We start from the raw sequence: 25,248 nt of genomic DNA on the forward strand, positions 1-25,248 counted from the left end.
ATCTCTCACTGAATGGGCAGTGGAGTGAAAGATTTGTTTTTTAAGTTTAGCACTTCACTAAAACTCAGTTTTTTAAAACTGATTATTGTAATCCTTGAGGTGAGATACTTGGGATAACTATTGGGGGGGGGATGAATTGTGAGGAGTAACATCCTATCACCATTGTGAATTTAGTTGAAATGTTACATATAATGCTAAAGAAAGAAATACATATAAGGTAATACTGTGAAATTTCCTGACTAGCTCTGACAAAGTCTGCTTTAAAATTTGCTTAAGATGGTGAAAAATATTTAGGATCAGGAAATTCACTAGTGTTGGCAACTCACAATTTTATCACAAGTGTATTGCAATATTTGGTTTGGTTTGGTTTTTTCTCCTAAAAGCCCCAGTTCCTGGAGTCATGTGATTATCTGAGAATCTCAGGTCAGTTGTTTGTTTTAAAGAAAGTTTCTAGCGCTCATGGCTGTGGAGAAAAGCTGAAAACACATCTCATAAAGGCTCACTAAAAAGTTTGGCTAAACAATGATGAGATTTAAAAAAATATTCTCATAATTTTGGGGAGCCTGACTCATTTTGAATGCTTCGGGTTGGCAATACTGTAGCTGGTACAGGAGTAGACACTAGCACTAAAATGGCAGAAGATATTACGCACAAAAAAGGAAAGGAAGTTTGCAAGTAGAACTTTAAAATCCGCAGGATTTATATTCTTAAATTCAAGAATTTGAAAGAGTAGCTGATGCTGAATCTTGGATGTATAAAATGTTGGGATAAACATACTCAAACAGGAGTTCCGGGAGCCATGCAAAATAATGCCTTCAAGTCACTATCATCTGGCACTAGTCTAACAAGCAACCACCTGTGACCAAGCTCACTATGACTACTAATTTATATAAACAACCTGTCTCTGCATTGGCTAATTCTCCCCATGACTCCCTCCCCTCCCCCATTTGTTTATTCACTTGTTGCAGTGCTGTAATGATTTTTAAACCATAGGATTGGGTTCTTTTTATTTGCCTTCTGCTCTGAGCCTTCAAAGGTGCTCCCCGGGGGTCATATTTTCAAGCTTTGCCTGCCATTGTGAGAGCTAGATTTTTTTTGTTTTTTAATGAAAGGTGAGAGAGTCTTATGAAATCCTTTGATTCTAACAGCTGCAGCTTTAAGGAAAAAAACACCAGCTACAAAGAGACCCGCAACAAAACACATGAGAGTTGGCAACACTTTTGTTGCATATTATTTAAAATCTAGATTGTGAACTCTTGCGGGCAGGGACTGTGTGTGTGGTTGTGTATGGCTAGGCCAGTGCTAGAATTACAATATATATTCTGATTGTAGTAATTTTAGCAAGAAATGAGAAACCCACTATTAATAAGCACCCAGTTATCAAATGCATGCTGGAAATACTAAAACTGTATTACTGTCTGATCTTTTGCCCAGCTGAACAAACTGTTCCTTAACCATCCTTGTAAACAAGAGAGCGGGCTAAAAAGGCTACCAGTATTCAACCAAAAATCACCACTCAAGCAGAAAAAGTGTTGCAGAAGATGAAGGTAGTTTTCTAAAGTTGTCTAGATTTCTTTAATTCCTACTCAGACTAAATCTCCTTTTTAAATACAACCCTAATGCAGCACGCTTATCTGCTTCTTCAGTTCTGCTGTCCTCTTGCTCTGGTATGCTCTGACTCCCACCCACTCCCTGTTCTTTTAATTGTACATTCCCTAGCTAGCTCCCACCCCCCACAACCAGTTTGACCAGGCAGTAGCATACAGTCACCTCAAGTCACTCCAGCGAACAGGCCTTATTTACTCTGGAACTCTGAGCTACTGCTCCTCCAGTTCTGGTTACAAAGGTTCTGTTCTGTAAAGAATCTGAAAATAAAGGTACTCACCAGTGGGCACCCACTGCATAGCCACTCCCTTATACCAAACATTAGGAGAGTTGGTTAGTTCTCTCCCCTCCTCTGAAGTGCAAAGGGGGAACATTTAGGGACTGTCCATAAATTACACAATGCATTTTGGGGTGGTTTTTCAACACCAACCCATCCCTCGCAACACTTTGAAATGCTGAACTAAACAAGCAGAATTAAGAGGCCACCAACCCCCTAACAAGTTACCTAATTCATGGATAGCCCCTTATAGCAACACAGTCCATTCACGAAAACTGCCTGCAGGGCAGTTACAGTAACCTTGGGCCCTACCTCTGCCAAATGGGCCCTACCTATGTTTTAACAATGGCTCTATCTTGTGCAATGCTTTGGCATGATTCAGGAATAGTATGGAGAGGTCTTGTTTAATACTACAAAATGGAAGCGTGTTGTTACCAGTCAGAGGACAATTTTGTATATACCGGCTCTGCTTAGGAAGCCTGTAGTATTCAAGATGCAGTGTGGGACATCCACAGAGAATAGAAAAGCAGGTGGAATCAGGAGCCAAGCAGTGATGAGTATGGTCTGTACTATGTTACTGCATTTGCTACTCATGCAAAAACTGTAGCAATAACAGCTAACAACCTAGCATCACCTAGCCCCTAATCAGCTGTTACTTAGGTACATCAATCCCCATACCCTCAGCTGTGGCATTTAAATAGGGACAGCCATTTCCTGAGCACCTAAAGAGTGGCTTTTGTCCTTGTCTTCATATGCAAATATACAAAGGACCAGTGCAGGACTCAGGAACTGGCTGAAAAATACCTACATGCAGAACTTATGTTACTGTGGCACCACCATGTTCCCACTCACCAGCCTAGGGTCTCTCTGCGAGTGAACTCTTTCCAGTGAACTTTTTAGCCATGGCCCTGTCCACTCTAAATCTAAAGGCTGACCCCATCTATGACATTCTGGGGTGCAATCCAGACCAGTGAGGTGCTGTGTACTCCAGCCCTGCAACCTGGGGTGTCTCACAATGCTTTGCTGCTGTAGCTCCCAACCTGGGCTGCTCACAAGCAGCCAGACACCATGCAGCTCACACCCTGAGTGTCTGTGGATAGCCACAGCCCTGATCCAGCCGCTCTGACCCTAGCAGCCTGTCAGCAACATACCAGCCACACTCGGGCTTCCAGTAGCCTTGGTTACTATTTGCAGTGTGACTCCACCCCACTCCCATTCCTGGTTTCCCTCCCCCAAGCAGGGCCCAAGCATAATTTTTTGGGCCCAGTACAAACTTGTAACACAGGCCCCCTCCCACACACGTATCCATGGGGGTTGCAGCCTGGGTCGGGCCCCCCAGGGCCTCTGGGCCCCGAAAAAGTGTACCCTCCCCCCCATGTGTGTTTTGCATTGTCCTGCCCTCTCCTGGTTAGTCCAGATATACATTAGGTCCGTTGCCCCTCTAAGGGGATCAACATACAACAGTTTGCTACCTTAAATGAAGTTACTCAAACAATTCACAAGACTGGATTAGTTTTAAAAAATAAAATGAGTTTATTTAACTATAAAGAGAGAGATTTTGAGTACAAGTAATGAGGCATTAAAGTCAGAAATGGTGACAAGAAAAATAAAGATAAAACACTGCACAATTTAACCCCTTTCCAGTAGCAGTTTTAAGCATAATATTTGGCCTATGTACAGTGCCTCCCATTGCAGGATTTCAAAGCACTTTATAAACATCTGTTAAGCCTCAGTACACCTGTCAAGGTATGTATTATGCCTATTTTATATTTGGGGAAATTGCGGTAGAGAGATCAAAGGTTCAGACTGGCCAAGTTTGTGGATTCCATCCTGTAGACACTTGGGCCCAGATCCACCAAGGTATTTAGGCACCTGAGTGTCAAGCTTAAGCACCTAAGTCCTAGTTTTGGCTCTTCTGCGATCCACAAAACTCTCACCAAAGCCTATAGGTGCCTCAACTCATTCAGCACCTAAGTTTTCAGTCTAAGGGCATGTCTACACTACAGAATTAAGTCAATCTAACTTATGTCGGCATACAGCCGCCACAGTAATTACATCGCTTGTGCATGTCTAAAATTGCTCCTTGTGTCGGCATTGCGTGTCCTTACCTGGAGCGCTAGTACGGACTGCACTGTCAGTGTGGGGCATTGTGGGATGGCTTGAAAGCCAGCAACAGTCGATGTAAGCAATTCAGTGTCTACACTGACACTGCATCGACCTAACTGCATCGCCATTGACTCTATGCCTCTCGTGAAGGTGGAGTTGTTAAGTCAGCATAGCATGGCAGTTACGTCAACGGGAGCAAAATTTTAGTGTAGACACTTACAAAGTTAGGTCGATGTAAGCTACCTTGCATCAACCTAACTCTGTAGACCAGGCCTAACACTTCCCTCAGCAACTAAGTTTCTGCCTCTGGCCAGGTACACTGCTGCCTCCCTTTGGGTACCTATCTCCTCACCTAAGCTCCCGAGCATTTCACAAACCGGGAAGACAGGCGTTCAGCCAGCTAACGTGTGTACAGGGCCCGCTCTAGTAGAATTGCTCAGAGGCTGTTTACGAGACCAGGTGTCAGTCAGAATCTGGCCCCCTGAGACAGAGGTAGTGGCACTGCCTGCCTTATCAGTTGCACCCAATAGTTAGTGCACTCGCCTGGAATATAGAAGACCCAGGTTCAATTCCCCCTTCCATGAGAAGAGAGACCCCTGTTAAAATCCTCTCTCCTGGCTGACAGAGAAGAGGGAATTGAACCTGGGTCTCTGACATCCCAGGTGAGCACTCTACCCAGGGAGCTACAAGTGGTAAAATGGGTGGTAGTGCCTCCTGCTGCCATTAGTTGCTGCCAACTGATTCCACAAGAAACTGCTTAGGTGCCTAAACTACCTGAATGGGTTTTCATTCAGGGGTAAATAGCAGAGAGAGGGGCCTCCCTGCAGCCTGGACTTAGGGCTGCCATGGGGAGAATGGAGTGTGCAAAAAAGGCAGCAGTTTGCCCCAAGCCCCACATTTCAGAGGGCCCCCACCCCAAACTGCGATTTGATGTATGGGGTTGCTATGCTGCTCAAATTTGGCCCAGTCACTTCTCCGTCATGAACAGGGAGCTGGGCCCCACCCTGCAGGACAGGAGCTGCCTCTGCTGGGCAGGCTTGCTCTCCAACCCTTCCCCCCTGCCTGAGGGTCTCCCCTCAGTGTTTCTGCACACTTGGGTTTTGTTTGTTTGAAAGGGTGCAGGACCCTGCAAAGCTGTGTATGGCCCTGGACTTTGGCCTCTATCTCTGAGAGAGGGGGGAGGCTCAGCACACATCCTTGTCTCAGTCTCTCCCTTTGGCTAGCTGGAGCACCTTCCTGCCTCGTGTGCTAGCTGTTGCGGATCTCATTCTAAGGAGCGTTCCAGAGGGGTAGCTGCGTTAGTCTGTATCCGGCAAAAGCAACGGGAGTTCTGTAGCACTTTAAAGACTAACACATTTAATTTCAGCAGGCATAAGCTTTCGTGGGCTTCAGCCCACTTCCTCAGATGCAGTTGGTAGAAATAATACAGCAAATATTGGCAACATATATAGGAGGCAACATATACATATCCATTCTTCTCTCATATCCATGTATATGTTGCCTCCTATATATCAATTAGCATTGATAAACATTGCTAAACATTGCTAAACGTGCTTCTTTATAACCTGAGCAGGAAAAGGTAAATAGCAATATTTAAGTTTATATTGCATATTGTAATACCATAGCTAGACTTTGTTGAGTAACCAATTAGCTTAATCGAACTGATTTGCTCCAGTAACAAAAACACTGTTACTATTAAGAGAAAAAGCCATTGCTTTTCCCTTGCAAGAGTTGGCAGCTCATAAATAAAGCATGAGACATACAAAGGGAGTAAAACACTGCCAGTCCCCAAAGCACCTTAAGGTTCATTTACTTGTCAGAAGGATTTTCCCGGTGAAGAGAATAAATTGCTCACGTGAAACAAAAAGTGAAGCAATTTACATGTGTATCATTCATTCTTTCCCATGTAATTTTTCCATTGCACTATAATTTACTGTGTCACAAGCCTTGATAAGGTCAACAGCTACGTACTGAATAGATTCTGATTACATCAGTAACTGCGAACAAGTCTTGGTTTTTCACTACTAAAGAGTAAAAGAACATGATGTATAATTAAATCTTTGAAATCAAAGATTTGTCATATAACATACCACGACCTTGTCTATACTAGAGTTTTGTCAACGCAAGTTATGACGACGCTCAAATGGCGTTATAATTCTATCATTTGTACATGGGCGGCAGGTCCATAAGGCCAGGGAAGGCTTATCTCACCAGCCTCTCCCCCATCCTGAAGTGGGATGGTGGTGGCACTTGGCCCGGCACTCTGGGGCTGGGGCTGGTGCTCCGGGGCTGGGGCTACCTGGCCCGGGCCAGCGCTCTGTGCTGGGATGGGCTGGTGCTAAAGTGGGCCGGTCAGGGTGTGGGCTGGTGCTCTGGCCAGGACGCACAGGCCTGGCACTGGGGTTGCCTTGCCTGGCCTGACACTCTGGGGCTGGGGTAGGCGGTGGTGTTCGGCCTGGTGCTCCAGGACCAGGGCCACTGGGGCCTGGGGCTGGTGATGGTGCTCAGCCCAGTGCTTCGGGACTAGGGCCTGCGGCAGCACTTGGGATGGCCCTCTGGGCCTATGGCCGTCTGGCCTGGGCCAATGTTCCAGGGCTGGGATGGGCCAGCACTAGGGCAGGCAGGCCAGGGCTTGGGCCAGTACTCTGGGGCTGGGGCTGCTTGGCCTGGCCTCACCCGACACTCTGTGGCTGGGGCAGGCCGGCGCTCTGGGGAGAGAGGCCAGGGCCCGACTCAGGCCCACAAGAGCCTGGGTGGGGTCTGGCAGGGGTGGGGGGCAGACCCTCTGCTGGAAGGGGTGTGATCAAGGGGGCTAGCCTCCCCGAATGGGCGGGTCACACACTGCCCATGCACTTGTGCATGTTCACACAAAGCTCCTTCTGTCAGCAGAATGCGTCCACAGTTAGTGCTCTAGCACTGACAGAGAGAACAGTGCCCTGTGAGTAGCTATCCCACTGTGGAACTCTCCACCTTCTGCAGCTAGGAGCTGTGGGAATGCAGGGTGGATCACAGTGCCTCTTGGGTGTGAGCTCCATGTCCATCATTCCATGGGTTGCCGACTGCATTTCACAACATTTTTTCAGTGGCCCCTGTTTACTGTGCGCCCACCATCTTTGTCTGAAAGGATGGATCCTGCACTGGTCTCCATTGTTGTGGTCACCATTCTGAACACATTGGCAGAGGATTGGCAAGTGGTTCCAGGAAAGTTTCCTAGAGATCTCTCTGGAGGATTCCTGTGAGATCTCGGTGTGTAGTAACACACTTTTCCACCACACTGCTTAGCTGCACAGGGAAATATGAAGTACACACAAACACAGCTAGTCTTGTACGTTTCTATCCCTTCACCCACTTCTAGAATATAACAAAGCAAAGGACAGCTCTACCTCATATAACCAAATAGCATCAACTAAAAAAGATTACTTACCAGAGCTCTCTTGCATCATGTGTCCCAGAGATGGAATATTGGGACTAGCTTGAACCCTCCAGGGTCAAGAAGAGGCCCTGGCTCCTCACGGTACTGGACAACCCTGTCGCCTGTCCCATCTCATCTTCCAACTCGACTTCCCGATCCATGACTTCATCCTCGGGGTTGATTCCGCTGTCCACGGTCTCCAGTGTCACTTAAGTATCTCCAGGGCTCTTGGCAGCAAAGGTGGGGTCATCGCCGAGGATGACATCCAGCTCCTTATAGATGCAGCCAATCTTTGGCGCAGCACCAGAGTGATGGTTTGACTCCCCAGTCTTCTGGTATGCCTGCCTCAGCTCCTTTATCTTCAGATGGCAGTGATGTGTGTCATGTTCGTAGCGCTTCTCCAACATGCCACAAGAAATCTGACCAGAGGTATTGAGGTTCCTATGACTGCAGTGGAGGTGGGACTGCACAGCCTCCTTTCCCCACAGAGCCAGCAGATCCAATAGCTCCAGTGTGCTCCAAGCAGGAGATCATTTGTTGCATGGAGCTGCCATGGTCAGCTGGGAAGATGCGATGTCAGGTCTCCACGCTAAGCAAATAGGATGTGGAATTTCAAAAAATCCCAGGCCTTTAAGGGGCCGGGGGGGGGGGGGGGGATGCCTGTGTACCTGGGTGCAGGGTAGTGGCGGTCATACTATTGACTCGAGTGGTCAGGTTGGGCATTGTGGGACACCTCCTGGAGGCCATTTACAGTGACATAAGCACGCGCAGCATCTACACTGACACTTTGTCGATATAACTTTGCCACAAAAAGCACTACACACCTCTTGTCAAGGTGGTTTTATTTTGTCAGCAAAGCAGGAGAGTTTTGTTGGCTGAAGGAGCATTGTAGTGTGCACACCTCCACTCTTTTGTCAGCAAAGAAGTCTATAGTGTAGACAATGCCTTAGAGGGAGAGGGCTGGGTGATGTATGTTTCTAAGGCCAGGTCTATACTCTAAACTTATATTAGTGTAACTACGTCGCTCAGGTGTATGAAAAATCTGCACCCCTGACTAACGCTGTTATACCAACCTAAACCCTGGTGTAGACCGTGCTATGTTGACGGGAGGGCTTTTCCTGTCAGCAAAGCTACTGTCTCTTGCGGAGGTGGATTATTACTCCAATAGGAGAAGCTCTCCAGTCGACATAGTTGCATCTTTACTAAAGTGCTGTAGTGGCACAGCTGCACCGGTGCAACTGCATTGCTGCAGCTTTTTAAGTGTAACCTGCCCTAAGCAACTTGCTACTGCTGAATTAGGACCCGTTCAGCTTGAAGATAACATTAAAGGAAAGCAGCAGGCTTCCAGCTACTTTTACAAGGCTTTCAGCTTTTAACCAGCTGTGGTTCTTTTTTTCTGGCGCTACCCAGACGAGAGAAAAAATACTGCGAACTCCACATGGATTTCTCCATTTAGTTTGTTGGATATTAGTAAGAAATACAATTTTCAATAGAGGTTAATGTTTGCAGTAGCTTCCCACCCTCATGTCTCTTTTTTCCCCCCTTCATCTGCTGTATTCCACTTACAATTTGCTCCTACAAGGTGCTGGCAACCTATGAGAGCTCCAACGCCCACTGAAGCTAATGAGAGAGAAAGGAATCAGGATTGCAGGGCACTGGACCCTTAAATCAGAGAGTGCAAAAAGATTTTAGCAGCTGAGTGCGAGTATTTATAGAGGGCTTCTTTTGACCCCTGTTTCCCTACAGTGATAAGTGGGAGTATAGTCTAGGGAACCAAATTCTAGCTCAGTTACCCCCATGCAATTCCATTGATTTTCAAGTGCAACTGAGCACAGAACTAAAATTCATAGGTTAACATCTACGTCATATGCCCTGTTGTTCCACACAGTTCATGCTCTAAACCATTTAAAACGGGCCCTGTCTCATCAACAGCTTCTCCTTTTGGCTTGTCATTATACATTCATCCTCCATGTACAATATCTGTTTAACCACCAAATCCAAGAGGAAGACAAATTACACTAATAGATTTACTGTATGAAAACCAGGAGCAATAACCATTGTCTTCCATTTCCCCTACCAATCCCAACGCAGTATTATCTGACAATGTAACAGAGATCAGGTTCCTGGAGAAATTTGAACAAAGCATCCCAGTGACCAACAGTTTCAATCCCCCTTCGAGCAAAGAGAGCCACACAGACAGACAGCCCTAATGCTCCTGAATTGTCCCAGTGAAATCATTGGGACGCCAGATAGGCATAAGTGTCCGGATAGGCAAAAAGATCCTTTGTGGGACTGAGGCCCTAATGACTGCAGCTTCAGCTTGCAGAGGTTTTGTACCACAAGAGACACTGGGTGCTCTTTTCAAGTTTTAGCAATATAATGAACTGGTGCAGTGAAGACATTATCACTGGAGGATCTGGCTGTTACTGTCTACCCCAGCTTCCAGAAAAAGCTTACTGAAGGACTTTCGTGTGCATAGGTGGATTTTTCTTTATTAAGCATTTTTCAAGCAGAAGTGACATCAATGGTTAGCAGTATATGGACTCATACAGCTACATATATAGCATAGGTATGTCTATAGTTTCCTGAAAGAAAGTTGTACAGATTTGTTTTAATTAATGCATCTTAATTTTAAAATAGGAAAACTAATTGGCTTTGTGTCCGTCTGCTGACTTTGTGTGTGGTTAAGTGATTTAAGTGTCTTGTTAGCTTCATTTTTGTTGAGTTTGTGGGCAGTTAAATGAGACCCCCTTTTCACACTATACTGTATAAACCCAGCAGCAGTGGATACACAAACATAACAGGTACCAAGATGGATGTGCACAGAATAAGAACTTAATTATAATGGCAGAACCCACATAAGTCTGAAGGAATCCTACTTGAAGGCCAGCATTAACGGACGATTTCCTGGGAAGCAAGAGTATTGCTAAACCCTTAGCAGCCCTCCAAAGTCCTGGTTGGCTGGTACACTTTGTATTTGGGAATCCCACAATGGAGTTGTTTGTGGTGTGGGAGTAAAGAATGGATCAAATGAGAGTGGAGTCCTTGTTTTTAATTTTAATTATTTATTAAACACTTACCCATTTTTCCCAGCCAACCTCCTTTTTCCTTGCTTTGGTTCTCAGTTTTTAACCCTTGCCTACTTTTCTTGCAGCACCCCCAAGATTAGTACATTTACATTAACCTCAAACACAAGTACATAAAATTCTTATTCCTCGTTATTCCTATCTGTAGGAATTACAGTCAGAAATAAATACTGCTCAGCTGGAACTTGGAAAGAAAGAGCGCAGCACCAAGTTTTTCGAGGCAGAAGATCAAGCCACGCAAAAACGTCTGCAAACTCTGTCAGGTACTAAAGAATCATTCTTGTGTGTGGTACTTATCCAATAGCTCATCCTAAAGATATAAACTTACTGAGCCTCTGAGCTGCACACAACAATCTTCAGAAGTTTGAGAGCTGGGATGTGCCTGCTGGAGCTTGGGATTTCAGCCCTGCAGCGGGATGGTGGGGCTAGGAGCTTCTGCCCTGCAGGGAAGGGGGTCTCAAGGCTCCAGCCCTGCAGGGCTGGAGCCCTGAGACCGCCCCCCTCTCCACTGGGCAGAAGCCCCTAACCCCTCCACCACATCACCGGGCAGAAGCCCCAAGCTTCCCCCCGCTCCCCAGTCTGGTAAGTGGAGAATGGGAGGAGGGGCCTCTGCAAACCACACTTTAACTGTAAAAGAGCTGCATGCGGCTCGCGAGACGCCATTTGGCCACCCCTGATATATACATACCTACTCTGAACAAAAGAAATGATGTATGTGAATGTGTATGTTAAATAAAATAAAATAAAATAATAAAGTAGGATGAAGTGGAAATAGCAAGGGCTTATTTTGGAATATTTGAAAATAGTCTGTCATAGAAAAAGCAAAATTGGTGCTAGAAACCAAAATTGTGCTAGATGCTGTACGGAAGGCAAGGCATCTGCCCTAAAGATCTTACTATCTAATGGAACACATGTCAGCTAGTGAGCGTAACAAACGCCATTGCCTTGGCTATGCCAGGAGAACTATCTGTTGCTGGTAACAGGTGCAGCTGAACTGGTGCGGAACATGTGGTAACCACAGATGCAGACAATTAACCCACGATTAGCACCATTTTCAGAGACCATAGTTAAAAGCAGCAGCTATTTCCATTTCATCATGCTGATTATTTTTATTTAGTAACTGGAGGTTTTAACTACACAGAACACTCCCAGTTAAGCTGTGTTGTGCACCAGCTGAGATCTACCCGTGGATGACACTTATTGTCTGCAATGGGTACGTGTTTTAGTGCTGACCAGACCTCTGGGGAAGGGGGTGAAGGATAAGGAATAGAACCTCATCGTTACTTTGTTTTGGCACATGCACATCTTGCTGGTCCCATATAAATTATTGGCCAGTCTGATTAAATTAGCTTTCTTCTTTTAGGTAATATGGAAGAGAATTTTTAGGTGGGCTTTGAATGAGAAGAGTGGTAGTTTGAGAATTCATTCAATGCATAAGAGAAATAATTTATTAAAATTTATTACAGTCTTAATAGTGACTATCTTTTAAAAAAAATCATAATGGTGTTTGTAGTTAAATTATTTAACAGTCTATAGTATATCAAAGTAAAACAGGTTGATTCTAGATCAAAACGTTAGGGAATCTTCTAGTTTTTAAACAGTAATCAATTGATGTCTTTAAACCATGATTTGAGGACTTCAGTACCTCAAGGTTAGGGGTCTATTACAGGAGTGGGTGGGAGAGGTTATGTGGCCTGCAATGTGCAGGATGTCAGACTAGATGATCATATTGGTCACTTTTGACCTTAAAGTCTCTGAGCATCCTACTAAACAGTTTCAAAACTCAGTGTGAAGATTTAAAGAAAACTGATTTTCGTTTATGGAACTAGCATCTGAAAGACTGGTGATTTCACACAGAGGCAAATGCTAGAGAAAAGCTGTTACTAATGGAGGATGTTACAAAGCTGAAGAAACTTGCTGAGATTGTCATTCAGGACATTTCACACAAAGAAGCAGAGCTACTAGGAGTCCAGCAAGAGCTACAGAGGGCCATGAATTCCGTGAAAGAAAAAGAGCATAATGTCCATCATTTGGAAAACCAAGTAAGTAATCCCCACTAAACGCTTCTTTTCAAGATTCAATTTATAAATCAGACTCTCAGATGCTTAGAAGTTATAAAGGGGAACATCTGTTAAATCTTTGAATCCACCCATGCACAACTGTTCCCCTATCTGGCCTAGTTTGAAAGTACTTGTAGGAGGGCGAACTTTCACCACTCCCTTTGAAAGACATCTACATGGTATAATTAAATCTCATTTCTCACTATCAGAATATTTCCCTCCTATATCAAAGTCTTAGTGGACAACTGAAAGTGTCAAGGAACAGCAAAACCTTGACAATCAGTTGAGATTATCATAAGCATCATCTCAGCAAGACTTCAAAGTCTGCTGACAGTTCTCCAGATAATAGACAGGCAATCAGAACTTCAGTGTCTACGTCTCTGTGCACTACATCCTGCTGAGCTCCTCAATAGTTTAGCATAATCAAGGATATGCAGACTAGTTCTGTCAGCTCCCTTGATTATCCATCTACTCTCTATGGCCATGATTCAGCAAAACCCTTAAACCACATGCTTAGTTTTAAGCATGCATGCAAGGGCTTTGATTTCAGCATATTGACCTGATTCAACAAACTTCATAGGACAAGTCTGCTTTTGGTGAACCAGGATTCAGGTCAGAGAGACTGGATTTTATTCAAGAGTTCTAAAAATTAGGGTGAAGAATCTGGAATGAAATAAGGTCTCTTTTATCTAGCAGTTATTGAAGAATCTTTGGATGCAAAGAATAACCTATGAGAGCAATGATTCGGTACTGATACATCAGAACACAATACAAACAAAAAGAAAAAAAATTAAACAAAATAAAGGAAAGTTTGGCCACATCAAGATGCGATAACTTGATTAAGAGCCATGTTAGAATTGAATTAGTCACTTAAATAAACAAGGTAATCTAGACAAAATTAAGGTTAATTCATATGGGAGTTTTAAATTGTCATCGTTAGGCTTCAATGTTAATATCTCATTAATACAAGTGAGATAGCTCATAACTTTAAAGCTATCGTTTTATGCTGCTTGTTTGCAGACTGCTGTAGTTGTTCATGTTTTGGAAGATTTATTAACGTTTTGGTTTTTTTTTTTAAAAAGTTTGGATTTTGAAGCATCAGATTCCACAGCTGTAGAAAATGGGTCCCTACATATACTCTCACATTATACAGATCTGCTGATATGAAAATCACAACATGGTCTACCAATCCAGAATATTTATTGACAGTTTCCTGAAAGACATTTTTCTCAACCTTTTGAAATTGGGTCAGTTTATTGTAAAAAAGTAATATTATTCATACTTCAAGTGAAGTCATGGGAAATTTATAACCATGTACGTTACACCAACACTCAGAAGTTCATAAATTTTCAAGTCAGATTCTAGTCTGACTTACATAATATAGACCATAGAATTTCACCAAGGGTTTCCTACATAACTTCTGGTCAAGCTAGACCATATCTTTTAGAAAGATATCCAACCTTGATTTATGTCATCATGTGATGGAGAATCCGCCACTTCCCTAGGTAAGTTGTTCCAATGGTTAATTACCCCCACTGTAAAAGACTGCTTTGTTTCGAGTCTGAATTTGAGCTTCAGCTTTCAGCCATTGGACCTTGCCTTTGTTTGCAAAATCAAAAAGACATCTACTCTCTTCCTTCTGAATTGAAAGTCCAAAACAGAATCCAATGACTTGCTGTCAATTATAAATCTAGATTTCAGTGAAGAGCTCAATGGGGTAAGTGATCTGTTAGCCATTGCCAACCACCAACGGTGGGGCTGAGAAGGCTGGAAAAAAAACATACCCAGGAAAAAAATTAATGGAAGTCTTTGCAAAGGTATTATTCCAATTCTTATTGAAAAGATTTTTTGGAAGCTTTTGTATTGCAAACCTAAGACCCTGTCTACACTTACCTCCGAGATTCAGCAGCAGTCGACCGGAGTTACGTGAGCTACGCAAAAAACTTGCGTAACTCCCGTCGACGTCTCTGCTACTCTTCTGCATGCTGTCTTCATTGCACTACGCTGATGGGAACTGCGTACCCGTCGATGCAGCACTACACCACTTGAGAAGGTGGTCTTAATACGTCGATTTCTGGATCGACTGAGCAGGTCTTCACTGACCGCTCAGTCGATCGAGAGAAATTGATCTGACGGTGGCGAATTTGCCACTGTCAGTGAAGATGTAGCCTAAGTGTTCTGCCACCCATTTTTCCCCAAACATTGCTTATCAGTGAATTGAAAGGACTTTAGAACACCTCACTTGTGGCTGTCCTATGCAAGCTGGCTATTGGCTTCTCTTTGCCACAGTTCTCTTATGGATTGCTACCGGCAGGCTACCTGGAATACACAACAATCCATTTCACTTCATAGGACATGCCACAAATTGCTGTAGCTAAGGAATTACATGCATATATGTGCCGTTACATTTTAAGGTAATATTGTTTGGGAAAAATCCATTATGGTACAATTCTACCTGTTATCTTGATTTTCCACTGCAAATGTGTTTCATATAGTTAGATAAGAGCTGATAGAAAAACAAAAACATTTAATCAAAATTTGTATTTTTTACCTCTTATATCAAAGTTCAAGAATCAGCATCAATTTAAACTCAGGATTACGTTTAATCTATATTCAAGTGTGGCAGGAAATTAAAAACCATTATTTCTGTCTTTGCCAGTGAGAAACCAACACACAAACAAAATGTAACAAGTCACCCTCACACAAAGATGAGTCTAGTTTTTCCTGAATATTAATTTTATAAAGGGGAAGCGTGGATCTGGGGAACATACAATCTTTTCACAGCCACAATCCCGACAAACAGATAAAAACAGGAAAAGGAAGATTAAAAGTGAAATCTTTGACCAAATTAAATTTTGTTGTAAATACATGCAGTCCTACTGAAGTCCATAGATATTTACCCATATAAAGCTTACAACAGGGTTAAATTTGACTCAGTCTGTCTAGAGAGCATAGAAATCTGCCTATGGTTCTCCTCAATTTCACCCTTAGGAGATATAAAGAAGTTGGTGGTTCTAAAACAGTACTCAGTTTAAACATACATCTGAGAAAAAGCTGGGTAATATTTTGCTTCTGAACACCATGTGCAATACAAAAACATTACTTTCTGTAAACAGATTTATCAAAACTGTTCCTTAAATTAGTTTGTAACCATATTCCAGCACACTACATTGTACCTTTGCTAATGCATTGTGATAGGATTGAGAAAGTTACCTTTGCCATGAGAAATAGTATTGTTTCTGGAGCACAGAATTTAAGACAATGGATACTCACTTATGTTCGGTCAGCTGTAAAAAGAAGAGCAGGTCAGGGCTAATTCAATCAAAAGTGGGACCCTTGAAAAGTCACTGAGATGGACAAAGCGGTGAAGCTGACAGCGTGCAAGATTAGAGCTGAGTGAATAATGGATTTTTTCAGTTCAGAGGCTGAACAGAAAAATAAAAAAATATTGGTTGGATTAGAAGAAAAATATTACTTACTGTAACTAGGATTCTCTGAGACGTGCTACACACATGTATTCCATGCCCAGTGCACCGGAGCTAGAGAACTTTGCCTACCAGTATCCATAGAGGGGCAGTGCTTGCGCCGCATGGCTGTAGCCCCTCCCCTGGCAATTCAAGGCGGTGCCACCCAGACCTTCCCTCAGTTCCTTCGTTCCGCATTCCTGGAAACAAGACTCTGATGCAGAGGGGATGGAGGGTGCAGTATACGGCTGCATCACATCTAGAAGAACCACAGCTACAGTAATTAACCATTTCTTCTCCTTTGAGTAGATGCATCTGTGTATTCCACTTAGGTGACTCACAAGCAGTACCCTACCCAGAAGGCTGGGCTCAATGTTTACCTAACCAAGGACTGCAGTACCACTCTATCAAAGCTTAATCTGCCCTGGAGGCTGCAGTTATGGAGTAATGGATTGTGAATGTATGTATTGACGACCACGTAGCAGCCCTACAAATGTCTAATATGGCAATGTCATTGAGGAATGCTGTGGATAGACCCCCATTGAATGAAATCACATCTGCAGAGGGAGGATAGCCGAGGCTATTTCATCTGCCACCTTGATGCAGGATGTTATCCGTTTGTGAAGAGACCGCTTGAGCCTTCATGCAGTCCACATGTGACACCAACAAATTAGATGAAGCATGAAACGATTTAGTCCTGTCCAGATAAAAGGCTTAACGTCACCTGACATCTAAGGTATGGAGACGCTGCTCCTCCATAGATAAATGTGGTTTAGGAAAAAAGCACAGGTAAATATAGCACCTGGTTCAAATCAGAGATTGCTTTAGATAAAAATTTTGGATGTGGTCGTAAAGTCACCTTGTCTTTGGAGAATTGTGTCTAAGGATGCTCTCCCATCAGAACCTACAGCTCACACGCTTTCCTTGTGGATGTTATCACTACCAGGAAAGCAGTTTTTTGATACAAGAGTGGAAAGAGACAAGATGCCAGGGGCTTGAATGGAGGACCGATCAGAGCTGCTAGGACAATGCTGGGACCTAACTGGCTCTCAGACTGAAGGATGTAGACAAAAAAAGGCCCTTTTAAAAATCTCATTGCCTTGGCACTGGAGAAGACTGAGGAAATGCCAGTATCACTGCCAGATGCACTTTCAATTAACTAAGTGCAAGTCCCATTGTCTAAAGGTGTAGCAGATACTTTAAAATGTCCTGGGTAGAAGCCAATATCAGTTGGATTCCATGGACTAAACAACCATACTGAAAACTGCTTCCATTTTGCTGAGTAGGCCATTCTGGTACAGGACTTTTTACTGTTGAGCAGAATTTATGGGACAGCCTCCAAACACTGCTCTTCCTCCTTAATCAGCCACACAACAGCTATGCTGTGAGATGCAGGAAGCTGCGTGCGGGATGCAAGGTGGGCTGTGATTCTGAGTGAACAGGTCGGGATGGAGAGACAACGATACAGGAGGCTGAATAGACACCGTTGGAAGGTTGGAGAACCAGCAATGTCTTGCCATGCAGGGGCAATGAAAATAAGTTTGGCCCAATCCACCTCGCATTTGAGGATGACCCGAGGGATGCTTGGGATAGGGAGAAAGGCATATAGGAGAGTCAACTGCCGACTGTGGTGGACAGCATCGGCCAGGGTCAGTAACACGGTGAAATGTTCCAGAACATGGAGCAGCAGTGATCTTGGAGCCCAAGGGGAATCTCCAGCCCATTAAGGGTCTTGGTACCAAAACAGGCCGCATGGACTGTTCAAGTAGGGGCTGCTTCAGACAAAGGTCCCGAGTCAGTTGAGTCTGTTTCTGAAACAATCTGAAGATCACACAACACTCCTTGGTGTGGGCCGTGCCAGACAGAAAAGCACAGCATGGGGGGATCACTTCCCCACAGGCAGGACAATGTTTAAAGCTGGAGAGGTCATCACCAAGGGAAATGGACTATTACAACTAACACTAAGGGTACTACTAACTATACACAACATGAGAAAAACTAAATTAGTTGAGAGGCTGAGCCAACACAGACTTCTGACTCCAGGGCCGCAAGAAGGAACTGAGGGCAGCACTGCCTTATGTAGCCAGGGGAGGGGCTGCAGCTAAGCGGTATGAGTGCTTTGCCTCTACAGACAGTGCTAGACAAATTTCTCCAGCTCCAGCGCGCAGGGCGTGCACTCACCTAAATGGAATATGTGGATGCATCTGCTCGAAGAACTGAAACCAATTTTTTTTTAATTTTTTGTTTTGTTTTAATCCTTTCCTTTTTTGTTTGTTTTGTTTTAATTGGCTATATTTGAAAGTGAAATGTCATTTTGGAGTGAAATGTTTAGATTTTTTCAATATTTCCCATTTTTTGCTGTTAAATCGGACCTGATCTTATGAATAATTCAGGGGCTTTGAAAAATGAATTTCTTGGCAAAAATTTGATTAGCTGAAAAACATTTTGCCCAGCTCTACCCAAGATTCAGTAGTTAGCTTCTTTTCCTGCCTCCCTCAACCAGCTCTGTCACTGCAAGCCAGGGCTCAGTTGTCAAGCGTTGGGATGATCTCTTGGGAATGTGAAGAATTAGCACATGTAGTTTACAAGAAGGAGACTGGGCATTTCAAAAGGGCCAAGAGCATAGTCTCCAACTCTCTGGGTGCTGAGGGACAGAGGCACCCACATAAAAAAAAAGTGGGTGCACAGCACCCACCAGGTGACCATCTGCCCAGGTTGGGATGATAAACTGTGGGCAGGAAGCCAGCAGCTCTTTCACACAGGCAGCTGCAGATACTGTTTGGCAGGCCAGGCCCACCCATCAGCTGTTGTTGGAGCCAATTAGCTGTTAATTGGTTTAATGTGTTTTATGAGCCCCTCTCTGCTCCAGCAGGGGCTGAGTCACTGAATCACAGCACAGTCCCCTGGGGCTGCTGCTCCAGCCAGGGACACTGAGGCAGGGCCAACTCCCAAGTCATGCCCCGCCCTCCCTTGGCACTGTGTAACAGAAAAAAAAAGGGTAGGGACAGAGTTCGGTGTGGTCCTCCTAGGTCATCAGCACGTAGGACCAGCCAACCCTTGCTGCTGCTTGCTCACCTGGGGCCACACACTGGGCCACCCCACGCCTCTCTCCAACCACCTCCCCTCACACCTGCATGAATGTGCCTCGTGGGCAGACAGTGTGTGTGTGTGTGTGTGTGTGTGTGGCTGCAACCTGCAGCTCCCCTCCTGGCACCCTCCCAGGCTCCAGCCAGGAGGTAAGTCGCAGCAGAGGGAACCTGACTACTAGGCTAGGGCGAGGAGGGTGAGTGCACAGTGGTGGCCAACATAGGGCCACTGGAAAATTGGGCACCAGCTGGCACCCCCAGCAGATGACGTCCAGAGATGGGTGGGGGGGAACTAAGCCCTGGGCCCCAGAGACCCCCAGCAGAAGCCAGAAGGGTGGAGGAAAAAAAAGCCCCACCAGCCACCGCTGCTTGGGGAAGCCACGGAGGGAAGGGGGAGCTGGACGCAACACCCTGGCCCCAGCAGAAGCCAGGCAGGCGGGAGGTGGGGAAGAAGCCCCATGGAGAAGCCATGCAGGGGGAGCTGGACCTGACCACTAGCCCCGGCAGAAGCCAAGCGGGGAGAACTAAAGCCGTGGGGAGCTGGACCTATGCAAAACCAAAAGTCAGCACCTATGGCCAAAAGAGTTAGGTACCCAATTTCCATGAATAGACAATGGGATTTGGGTGCCCAACTCCTTTAGGCCTCTTAAAATCTCCACTGGAGTCTTCCTGTGGGAAAGGAGGAAATGGGAAACCTAAACTGGGCTCTGTCCCAATACTAAGCTTGGGAGGCGATATCATGGTTCTCCAAGATGCTCAGACTGTACTGCTACAGAGAGCCGTCGGTCAGCATTCAGCAGAGAAGGATAAACATCCACACTAGCATCAGAACCAGTCCCTGCTAGGCTGAGCCCTTTCTGACCAGACGCCCCACTTCTGTGGCACATGTGGCACCTTGTCAATAACACTTCTCAAGTAGGGAATGCTGCTCCTGCCCTGAATGTGCTTCCGTAAGGGAATCTCAAAGTACGTTAGCGCATTGTTGCTCAACCTTTTAAGTAGCAAGTATCCTCTAACTTCTGAAAATTTTAATAAGGACACCAACATTCAATTTTCCATTCTGAGAAATACAATCTTTTCCCCCTTTACCACTGGATGACTGTATTTCTCGTAAAGCAGGAGAGTTCTGCAATGCTGTGTGGCTGTGGCAGATCACAAAATCCACTGCTGTTTCTACCCTCCTTCCTCCTCCCCTTCCTCCATATAGGAGCAAAGGTCAATGCCAGCCAATCACTATGGCCTGATGGCAGGGTCACCTGGTATTCTCACACAGGCAGGAACTTGTGAGGTCTGAGCAGGCACTAGCGGCCCACCAGAGTGGATAGCAGCACTCCCCATGGCCATCCCTAAGGGGGTGCGGGTTTGGAGCAAATCACACCGTGTGGGCCCCTCTTAGGATTTGTATACTGGTAAACTTTGAGGCTGTCATAGTTGTCAGTTTCACTGCTCACCTAGAGCAGTGAAATTGACAAGTAAGTCTGCTGGTAGAGCCTGGCTCTAGGACGGCCCAAGCCGCTGGGCTCTCCGCCTGGCTTTCTGGGCACCGGGCTTTGAGCCGGGGAGGGGAGCTGCCACCTGGGCAAGTTGCAGGCGGCTGCCGCCTGCCTGTCAGCCCAGGAGATGGGCGACTGCCACCTGCTCCGAGCTAGGGCGGAGAAGGCTTCTGCTCAGGCTAGGACCTGGGGATGTGGGCAGGCGGCAGGCAACTGCTGCCCATCTTCAAGCCAGGATGGAGAAGGATGTCTCTCAGCTCAGAGTCAGGGCACGGGTGGCAGCCACCCAGCTGCGAGCCCAGCTCGCAAGGCGCAGGAGGCTGTTGCTGGGCTCCCACCTGGGAGCTGGGACTGGGCAGGACATGGGTGGCTGCCGCCTGGCTTCCCAAAAAGCCAGCGGCTGCCAACCAAGCCAGCGACTGCCACCTGGTGTGCCAAGAAGCCCGCGACTGCCGCTCAGCTTCTTAGGACGGGGCGGCTGCCGTCTACCTCCCAGCTAGGAGCTGGGACTGGGCAGGAAGTGGGTGGCTGCCGCCCGGCTTCCCCAGAAGTCAGCAGCTGCCGCAGCAGCTTCCCTTCACTGGGTTTTTCACCGCATACCCCCTGCCTGTGTCTCACGTACCTCTGGGGGTACACGTACCACAGGTTGAGAAACTGTGCTTTAGTGAACATGTGCCTCACAATACCTTACGAGGTAGAATAGGTCAGCATTATCCCCATTGTAGAAATGAAAATTGTCCAGAGAACCCTAGAGCAGTGGTTCTGAGCCTTTACCATACCATGACCCCCATGTTATTAAGGAAAAGTGTTTTGTGACCCTCTTGCCTCTAATGATTAAAAGACGAGGATGGCTCCCCACCAGACCTTTCCATGATTCACAGAATGAGAACCTGTGGCCTACAGAAGGCTCACAGAAGGAGGTAACAGAGCTATTCAGAGTGCCCCTTTTGCTTCCCAGACAACATGCCTGTGCTTCCAACATTATGTTAAAAAAAATGTGGAAAAGATAGTTTTATATGCTCACTGTGTCTTTAATCACTACGTTGTGTTCAGCTCCACCAGCAGATTCAGCAACATCAGGATTTGGAAGCAAAACTTACGGAAAATAGATCAGAATGTTTAAGAGCGCAGGCGTTGCTCCACCAACTGGAGGAGAAATACCTTACTGGCTCCCAGTCCATGCAGCAGCATATTGCTAAAGAACTTCGGTAGGGACAGTTGCAAACTTACATCAGAGCTTGTGAATCACTTGTTTCAATAGTTAATTTGGAAGGGAGGAGTGGCATTGTTTGGAGGTGCTGAGCATCTGCAATTCCCGGTGGCAACAGGATCCTTGGTGCCAGCAAAATTGACATAATGGCACACGTGGAGAGCACATAATATTTATTTGGGGACATTTTAAAAATGAATTTGGTGTTCAAGAAATGTTTTTATTGATAATATTGTAAAACGATCTTCTCTTTATCCAGGCATAGCATCAGCCAGAACAATTTAAGCTTCCCCACACTGACTTCATAGGCGTGTGAGGACAGTTCATAGGCTTGCCTATTCCTTACATTGAGCGGAATTGCAATTGTCATGGAATTGCAAATTATGGCAGTGGTTTGGGCAACATGGGCACATAAGGTATATCTATGAGGCATGAGATGGAGACTATCCAGGTCTTTTCCTGGCTTAGTCCCAGAAGAGCTAGGCTTTCACCATGGAGAGAGTAACTCCTTGCTTTATGGGGCTGATGTTGCGCCAGGCTCTTTAGTGGCCAGTTCTAGAGAATACAGGCTTCTACATTGTCCTCAACCCTGGGAAGAATGAGGTTTGTATACAGGGAAGAGGTAGGACACTCACTCTTCTCTGTTGTGTCCTCATGTGTTGGGTTTGTTTGGAGGGAGTGAATCAGATCAGGAATCTTGTTGTCACTTGTTCTTGTGCTGTTGTACAGCACCAAGATGCTTTGGCTAGCGGGATTCATGCGGGCAGTGCAGTGATATAATTTATTTCAGATGGGAAATGATCTTATTTAATGGCCAAATAGTCATTTTATCATGGCAATTCTTGAGCACTACCAGACTGATTCAAACTGAGAAAGTAAAAGGTTCTTCTACTTAATCTTGTGAGCCATTCAAGCTTAGAATTGGACCCAGTATGTCTGAGAACAGCAGCACAAGAGGCATGGCAGCTCAGCAATCAGTATAAAATGGATTAGAGGAACAAGCTAGTCTGTTTACAAACATTACCAAAGCATCAAACCAACCCAAGAGGCACAATTTAGTCTTACAAAAATTGTAGTCCTGCAAACACAGAAAAAGACTATGAACTGCAAACTATCTTTTCCCACAGAAAACAGGATCACCACAATTTAGATCAAACTTTAAAGTCAATAAAACTGCTAATGTAAGATTGCTTCTTATAAATTATCATCAGCAATAATAGATTTGGGGCTAAAATTGGAACTATTTTATTTAGCGAGGAAACTGAAAAACTAAGACAGCTGCTCAAAGAAAAAGAACTTTCTGCTGATGAGGATAAATACTTACGCAACAAAATGGCAGAAGATTGTGGATATCTGACAAAAGAAAATGGTCTCCTGCAGTCTCAAGTGCTGGAAGCCACCAGGCAGCTAGATAGAGTAAGTTGGGTTTTATTTATTGTTTGTTTTAAATAAGGTCATTAAACAGCAAGTAGCAGAAAATGACTAACCTAAGTGTATAAGAACTGTTTTTAAAAAGTGTGGGTTTTTAAAATCTCTACTTTAAAAGCCACAATAGGTACAATCAGCTGGATCCAATAAGCCCAACACTCCTTTCTGAACTTACTGTTCTGCAGGTGTACTTTCCCACTACAAGTACACATTTTGCTATGCTGTACTGTGCCGATTAGTACTAAAGTTGTTCGTAGCAGCCTCACTTGGGAATGGGGTGTTGGGATTCCTTCCAAGATGTCTTTCCACTAGGCTTCCCAAACACTCAATTAGACTCCAGATTTTCCCACCCAGGTATCGTTATGTGGCATACAGCAAAGCTACGCAGAGTTGATCAGACTCACGTGTAGGGGATGGGCATACAGTGTCCCACACATCCAAAGTTACTCAGAAAACAGCTTCCTTTATATACCAGGCGTGGCCAAACCATGGCTCATGAGCTGCATGCAGCTCTTTTACAGTTAATGTGCCATTCATGGAGCCCCTCAAGACCCCCCCATTCTCTGCCTACAGTTTGTGGTGGAGCTTGGGGCTTCTGCCCCATGGGGTGTGCCAGGGAGCAGGGCTTCTGCCCCACAGTGCTCCAGCCCAGCACACTGGCAGGTGCCGCCCCACGGGACAGGTTGTGAGGCTCTCGAACTTCTGAAGATTATTGTACGTGGCTCGGAGGGTCAGTAAGCTTGGCCACTGACTTGGCCTGTTATATACGTTTACACATTACATTGCTTCACATGTTTTGGGACTGGCTGGTTACTTTGTAGGAACCCACTCTTATATAGCATGCTCGTCCATGCATTGTTCATGTATAACCTGATCTTCACATTCTGGGTTTATCTTGTCCATTGTCCCAAGCACCAGGGTGGTTCTTGCTTATCTTAGCTAGCAGGGACATCCTGACTCCAGCATACTCTTTGTTAAGGCCCTATTTACAACTTAACCTTCCATGCACCTCCCCAGTCACTCCCATTAATAAATGAGAACAGTTACTTATGTCAAGCCAGGTCTACATTTCCACTCCTTTTATTTTCTTGGGTTTTTATCTTAGTATTCATTTCATTCATATCCTATTCCAGTCTTTCTGGGCTCTTTTTCAAATTTACCAACCAGCAACATATCCACAAGACCAAAGTTGTTGCGATCATTTGTCCCACCATTAATATTAGGCTCAAAGTACAAACCAGAAAGTGCCAGCACACATCCTCCGGCAGAACCCACCAGGAAGTAATTCCACAGAATAAGTTGCTGTGCTTTTAAAGCATCCTTCAGTAATTTTAACTTTGCTTTTATTTTAATGACATTTTGAAAAAACTGGTACTATACAAATCTTTTCATTTATCACCACAGGAAATTTAGAAGCGAAACGGAGCATAGGCCAAGTAAAATCACATTCTTCGTGTCCTTACCAGAAGTAGTCCTCTTCAGCCACCACACAATACTTGTCATCACCAGCATGAGCAGTTTTTGCTTTACCAACATGCCAGTGTCTCAACCATACTGTGCAAATTTGGAGGCTGTTTCCTCCAACCCACCTGCCGGCAACTCTGACGTGACCCCTACACATACGTGTGCCCCATGTGCAAACAGCGGTACCAGTCTGGGGCTGTCATGACCTTGCATTGTCTTGCAATAGTATTTAAGAGAAAACTTCTTCCACACCATATGAGTTGTAGTGCTTTCCAGTACTTTCACTGAAAACACTCTGACCAAAGTACCCCCCGCTCCCAACCTTCATAGTAGTGGACCCTTCTAGGTTTTCTTACCCTGTACTAATGAGTTCTGCCTCCCTTGTACCAAAGTTTTAACTTTTCTGTGAGGATAAAAGAGGGCAACCTTCTTTGTTCTATGTCACATAAGGACTCTTACTTTACACAGCATATACCTTATATCATTGGTTTTAATTTTTACATTTCATGATTGGAAATTAACGATCTTGTACATTAAAAACATTTACATCATCATAC

The 25,248-nt window shown here is 45.0% G+C and overlaps 1 protein-coding gene across 1 annotated transcript in view; it reads left to right on the forward strand.

Annotated features, from left to right (window-relative positions):
* The first annotated feature begins 1,051 nt into the window (after positions 1-1,051).
* Positions 1,052-25,248, forward strand: part of LOC137156679 (trichohyalin-like) — a 34,371-nt gene continuing 10,174 nt past the window's right edge. Inside the window, exons 1-6 of the mRNA XM_067553570.1 lie at positions 1,052-1,112; positions 1,435-1,547; positions 10,635-10,749; positions 12,344-12,528; positions 21,643-21,797; positions 23,053-23,215. Of these exons, the coding sequence (XP_067409671.1) occupies positions 1,542-1,547; positions 10,635-10,749; positions 12,344-12,528; positions 21,643-21,797; positions 23,053-23,215 (624 nt within the window). The 5' untranslated portion in view covers positions 1,052-1,112; positions 1,435-1,541. The remainder of the gene's footprint in view (positions 1,113-1,434; positions 1,548-10,634; positions 10,750-12,343; positions 12,529-21,642; positions 21,798-23,052; positions 23,216-25,248) is intronic.

Source organism: Emydura macquarii, unplaced genomic scaffold, assembly GCF_026122565.2.
Source record: "Emydura macquarii macquarii isolate MOO-44397 ecotype Brisbane River unplaced genomic scaffold, CSIRO-AGI_Emac_v2 contig_1477, whole genome shotgun sequence".
NCBI lineage: Eukaryota > Metazoa > Chordata > Testudines > Chelidae > Emydura > Emydura macquarii.